The sequence below is a fragment of the Mus pahari genome, chromosome 4, assembly GCF_900095145.1.
Source record: "Mus pahari chromosome 4, PAHARI_EIJ_v1.1, whole genome shotgun sequence".
In the NCBI taxonomy this organism is placed as follows: Eukaryota; Metazoa; Chordata; class Mammalia; order Rodentia; family Muridae; genus Mus; species Mus pahari.
This window is the reverse complement of record NC_034593.1, coordinates 109,870,589-109,877,063: the sequence shown is the minus strand read 5'-3', so window position 1 is coordinate 109,877,063 and position 6,475 is coordinate 109,870,589. Positions and strand designations below refer to the sequence as shown.

The 6,475-nt window shown below is 50.3% G+C and overlaps 1 protein-coding gene across 1 annotated transcript in view; it reads right to left on the bottom strand.

Moving 5' to 3' along the window:
* The window catches only part of Cnn3 (calponin 3), a 32,672-nt gene extending 26,462 nt beyond the window's left edge, over positions 1-6,210 (bottom strand). Inside the window, exon 1 of the mRNA XM_021195514.2 lies at positions 5,870-6,210. Within this exon, the coding sequence (XP_021051173.1) occupies positions 5,870-5,926 (57 nt within the window). The 5' untranslated portion in view covers positions 5,927-6,210. The remainder of the gene's footprint in view (positions 1-5,869) is intronic.
* Positions 6,211-6,475: the final 265 nt, after the last annotated feature.

Sequence of the window (6,475 nt, the reverse complement as noted above, 5' to 3'; positions counted from 1 at the left end):
ACTAAGAGCACTGACTACTCTTCCAGAGGGCCTGAGTTCAATTCCCAGCAGCCACAAGGTAGCTCACAACCATCGGTAATGAGATCCGATGCCCTCTTCTGGTGTGTCTAAAGACAGCTGCAAAGTACTCACATACATAAAATAAATCTTAAAAAAAAAAAAAAAGTGTTCCTGAGTAGGTAGGTGTGGTACCTCTCCTACCCTTACGAAATGCATCTTCTTTATGTTTTGGTCAAGATGAGGGGATGGGAGTGAAGAAACACAAACTAGCAGGCAAACCTCAACATTTAGTCCCCTCCAGCAGCAAAGACCCTGCTGTGGCAGGATATAGCCAGACTGTCCCATCTCTGGGAGGCAGCACTGGAGGTGGCCTGTCACCTCCCCTATTTCCCTCTAACTGGGAGTTCAAGAAAGAGCTTCCCCTAGGAGATAATCCCCAAATCAGTAACAAAAATGGAATTATTTTAGTGGTTAAGTTTGCTGTGTATACACAGAACAAATGCTTTACAAAACAAGAATGGCCAGGGTGAGGACATTATTTCTTTATGAAGTCCCAGCCCTTGAGAGGCAGAGGCAGGTGGATCACAGTGAGTTCCAGGCCACCTAGTCTACATAGCCAGTTCCAGGCCTACACAGTCAGACCCTGTCTCAACAAACTAACAAAACAAAGGCAAACATCAGACCTGCAAAACAGCATTGTCTCACAGGGAGACTATTCAGAGGGGCTGATTTCCAGCTGTGAGACAGCTAAATCTATTCCTGATACATTCATTAAATCGATAAATATTTAAGTTTTTGTTTTGTTTGTTTGTTTTTTAAGACAGGGTTTCTCTGTGTAGTCTTGGCTGTCTGGAACTAGCTCTGTAGACCAGACCAGCCTCCCACCAGACTGGCCTCCAACTCACAGTGATCCTCCTGTCTCTACCTTCCCAGTGCTGGGATCAAAGGCGTGAGCCACCACCTCTCAGCTTTCACTTCTTTCTTTCCTTTAAAAAAAAAAAAAAAAAAAAAAAATTGCCGGGCATGGTGGCGCACGCCTTTAATCCCAGCACTCGGGAGGCAGAGGCAGGCGGATTTCTGAGTTCGAGGCCAGCCTGGTCTACAAAGTGAGTTCCAGGACAGTCAGAGTTCTATACAGAGAAACCCTGTCTTGAAAAACCAAAAATAAATAAATAAATAAATTAATAAATTATTTTATTTATATGAGCACACCGTAGCGGTCTTCAGACACACCAGAAGAGGGTGTCAGATCTCATTACGGATGGTTGCGAACCACCATGTGGCTGCTGGGAATTAAACTCAGGCCCTCTGGAAGAGCAGTCAGTGCTCTTAACTGCTGAGCCATCTCTCTAGCCCTCAGCTTTCATTTCTTACCATGAGAATTTTATTTAGTTTCACAGCAACTCTAATATCCTTCAAAAATATCTAATACAGACCTTGAGATCCATCCCTGAATAAGATCCAGATCTTAATCTCTGACGAGAAGAAATAGACAATAACAAAATCTGTTTGTGAGAAATTAACTTTAACTGAGTACTTTGGGGGGGGGGGTAACCGCTAATCCCAGCTACACATTTTTTACTGTGAATCTGGTGTGCCAATTTAGGTGGTTTTTATCATCATCATTTTTTTTTTCTTTCTTTCTTTCTTGATTGATTGATTGATTGGAGACAGGGTCTCTACTACATAGCTATGGCTGTCCTCAAGCTCACAGAAATCCACCTGTCGCTGCCTCTCAGGTGCGGGATTAAAGACATGACAATTTACACTACAGTCACCTAGGAGATAATCTGATCCAGGCCACCCTGAAAAAGCAGTTGTCTGTTCAAAAGGCATAGGACAGACAGCTGCAAGCAAGGACGTCATGGGTCCCAGTTCTCATTTTAGTATGTGACTGTTCAGCTTACTTTTAAGTGACTTAAAAATTTAGTAGTGAGTCTTCCAAAGTGGCTTTTAGCTACTTGGGAGTACTACTGGGTGATCACGAAAATTCTTCAAGTAGCTGGTTTGCTGAAACCGGGCTTCCCAGTGGGAACAGAAAGCTGTGAGGATAACACACATTCCAATCTCACGTTCCCATCTCAGTCTTTCTTAACCCTCAGCCTCCACCAAGAAAGCACATGGAGGTAAAGCCACTGCGGGCACCACACCCTTCCAATCCAGCTGGTTCCCACCACAGCGCTCTAGGGTCTGAGACATCCACCCCAGGCCAGCTTTCCTGGCTCCAAAACTTTGTTTAGACCCAACCGTCAGGAAATGTTGCCCTTCCTCAGAGGTTCTGCTGGGTTTACTGTGCTTTCAGTTTTATTTTTCTCTTCTAGTCCCCACAGAGCCTGTTTAACTGGGACAGTGTCACTTGTGAGAGAATCCATCCTCCCTCGGGGGTCCCCTTCTACTCCCAGGGCCCCCTTTGGATTCGGTGGAGATCATGGGCACTGATCCTTTTACTGTCTCTTCCTTCTATTGCTATTTAAAGACTGGCCAGTTATGATGTGTGCCTATCTGTAATCCCAGCTCTCAACTGGGAGGCCTTGGCAAGTGAATTCAAGACCAGCCTTAACTCCACAATACTCAGTCTCAAAACAAGCAGAGCAGAAACAGTGTTCACACCGCAGAGTGAGGAGCCTTTTCTTTTTTAATCCAGGTTTTCATATTTTCTTGCAGCGCCCCCCCTGCCCGCCCTTTTAAAGAAGTTTGTATGTTTCTGCTATGCACTGGCATCTTACCAGATAGAATGTTATTTTCAAAGATGCTGCCTAGGAATTTTACTGATTGTAAGCAGTGGGCAGCTTTCACCAGTATAAGCTTCGTGATACAAAGTGATTACTTAAGAGAGCACACAACTCAAGAAAGACACAGCCAACAAGCCCCTCTGACTAAGAGCTGACACTCACAAAGACAGTCACTGTACAACAAGAGAAGCAGACGCTCCTCCAAGACAAAGTATATCAGGGATGATAATATTTCCTTCCACTTGGTTAATCGGGACGCCAACAGACAGCCCACATCATCAGAAGCAGGAACTGGCCAAGGAGGACATGGAATTGACATCTGCTGAACTCTTCATTCCACACTACCTCCTCAAGACTTAAATGATATTTTAAGGCACAAAATTTGGGGGACTGGAGCTACAGTTAAACGCTTAAGAGTACTGTTGCTCTTTGCAGAGAACCTGGGTTAGACACCCCCCCCCCCCAGGACCGACCTGGTAGTTCAAATCCTCAACTCCAGCTCCAGGGGATGCAAAGCCCTCTTCTGGCCTTCAGAGTCAGGCACTGTAGGCCCACAGTACACATACATAGATGCAAACAAAACACCCACACACACAAAATGATAAAGCAAAATTCTGGTGTTTAATCAAGTCAGAAATTATACATGATAAAAAAGCAGGTGTGGGGCTGGTGAGATGGCTCAGTGGGTAAGAGCACCCGACTGCTCTTCCGAAGGTCCAGAGTTCAAATCCCAGCAACCACATGGTGGTTCACAACCATCCGTAACAAGATCTGACGCCCTCTTCTGGAGTGTCTGAAGACAGCTACAGTGTACTTACATATAATAAATAAATAAATCTTTAAAAAAAAAAAAAAAAAGCAGGTGTGACTGTAAAGATATAATGTCAAATCCGTGTTTTTGTACATCCACTCCTTTTTGTCCAACGGTCCAACACCCTTGGCCAAAAACCAACATCTCATTCAAGCATGCAGATTTGGTTTCAGGGGCCCAGAACAGATGATAAATATCATTACAGGAATCATTACAATGTCAAGTAGTAACAGGTGGATGACTGGAAATAGGGGATGGGCGGGGCAGACAACTGGTCCTGGGGTTGAACCTATTTAAGTGCTTAACTAAGACACTGCTTGTTGAAATTCTTAGAATACTCCAAGTTTCTTCAGTGACCTTGGGCCAGTCACACCCTGATCAGAAAATGATGCAGGAACCCCAGTGGTGCTCCCACATCACAGAGCACCTCTTCTGGGGAGCTCAAAAGGATTTTTAGGAAAGGGTCCTGGGTGACACCCCTACATAAATGAATGGGGGTGTTTTATTTTGTTCTTTTAAATGGGCTTGGTGTTTAATCCCTCCAGCCTTTACAACATTCCAAAGTGTCTTAAAAAAAACTGAGGAGTTACTGTTTCCAGCTCTTACAGTAACAGTGATCCACCCTGAGTCTCTGCATTTCCTGGAGTTGTTGGCTCAATATGAACTACAAGGGGGAGAAGCAATTACTCCAGTCAGCAAAAAGAAAGTCAGCTTGGAGACCAAGAACCAGGAAAAGTCAAGTCACTTGTAGGGCTGCCAAAGTCACCAGTCCCTCATTTACAATGCAAAGGTAAAGAGACCCAGTGGGCGCCAGAATCCCAGAGGTAATTGCAAATCGTGCGCCCAGCGGCACCAGGGCTCAAACCACCCAGTTCTCACACGCCAACGCCCTCGACTTCCTAAAGCTGGAGCTATAAACTTGGAAGGACCGCTATTTTGCAACGAAGTTTTCAGTTGGTGAGTGCTGTCGTCCAAACTAACTTTTCTGCCTCTTTAGGAAAACTTTTATACAGACAAAACATTTGAAAAGGTTAAAACCCCCAAAGATTACAATTTTTGAACACAGGATAAATTAGTCCCTAGCTTCAAAGACTGTTTAGAATCTTCTAGATGAACTACAAAGGGGTGCGCTAGATACATCGGGAAAGAATAAGCCACTCTCGCTTGGGTCTGACAACGGTACGCTTCATTACTTCTATGAAATTCCCTTCACATCCCAGACACCCGCAACTCCAGGGGTGTTCGCAACCCTGATGATGCCAAAATATTCTACCGGAGGTGGGACAGCGTGGTGACAATCCTGACATGCTTCGGCTCCCAGGAAGTTAATGGGAATTAAACCACAGCAGCCCTCCTTTGTGGCGCTTTGGCCGGAACAGCAAAAGGGAGACAATGAGCGGTCTGTGCGCAGTTCCACGCCGATTGGCTGGTCACCCCCACTCCCCGAAACCCCTGATGTCATGGACTTGGAATGCGGGCAGGGAGGAAGGAAGGAGAGGATTTGGGGAGGGGGACGCCTCTCATCTCTTCCCCAGGCCAAAAGTCTGAAAGATAAACCCTGGTGCATTCTTGAGATGAGTACACGGCAAAGCAACGCAGCCAGATTCCAATCACTCCAAAATTGCAACCCGCCACAGCAAATAAACCCCGAACAAAAGCGACCCTGCTGAGATATCGTGACAATTCAACGCGCTGCAAACTTCTCAGGATTGCATTTCTAAGTCTCTCATCTACAGCTGATCCGGCTCGCAGCGCGTTCAGGCTTTGTCTGGGCTTCCCGCACCAGCGGCGATTGCATCAAGGCACCACCGACGGGCTCCCTTTCCGCCCGCGGGTCCCAGGGGTCGGCGGGACACTCTCCCATGGAGGCGGAGGAAAGGAACAATGAGGGGCCCGGGTTGGCCACGTAACCGCCCAACTTCGCTTGTGGGAGGAGGGGGCCAGGATGGGATGGGAGGAGACGCAGGGTCCCACGGCAGCCGGAGCCCGAGCGGATGGCGGGGGCGGCAACTCCCGGAGACCCAGCCGTGAGGTAGGGCCCCGCCTAAGGGCCACAGGCCACTCAGGAGCGCCCCCTTCCCGGAGGGGCGCACCCTACAGCCTTCGAGCGGGCCCCGCGGCGCTGCGGGACTCCAGGCGTCCGGGAATCCCACCGCCCGCCGGAGCCGAGGCGCGGGAACAAAGCCAGCACCAACGCGTGAGAGCCAGGCTCCGCGAGCCGAGGAGTATCTCTCTTTCTCTCTCTCCCACAGCCTCGACGTCCCTCCGCGGAGGTTCGCAGCTCCCCCACCGCCGCGGCAGACCCCCAGCCCGCCCGCGCGCGTACCTTGTTCTTAACTTCGGCGGAGAGCCCATAGGAAGGGCCCTTGTTGAAGTGGGTCATGGCTGTATGGACGACTGGAAGGGGCTGCGCTCGGACTCTGCGGTTGGGGGGGGGTGGTTAGTCACCCTCGGTGTCCCTGCTCTTAGCCCCAGCGGCGGCCCCGCGGGTGATGCACGAGTTCGCTCTCCTGCGCGGCGCCGGAGAAGCCGGAACGCCGCAGACGGACGCGGATGATGCTTCGAGGTTCGCTCGGACTCGAGTCCCGCGGAGGTTCCCGGTCGCTCTGGACTGGGACCGGCTGCCCTGCTCGCTGCCCGCTCCGCGGCTCCGCACGCTCTGCCCCCAGCCTGGTCCCCCCCTCCCCCGGGATTGGCCGGCGAGCCCGACCAATGGAGCGCCGCCTCCTCCCCCCCCCCTCGCCTGCTCCGGGGCTTCCCGGCCAATGGCAGCGCGGCGGGCGCGGCGCTCCCTCCCGCGGGGTCCCAGCCCCCGGCCCCGCCCTCACGCCACCGAGGACCTCGGCGCCCCTCCTCCCCGCTGGTCAACCGGCTGCGGCCGCCCCGCCCCGGCGCCTAGGGGCTTCCCAGACGCCTTGGTTCTCATCAACTC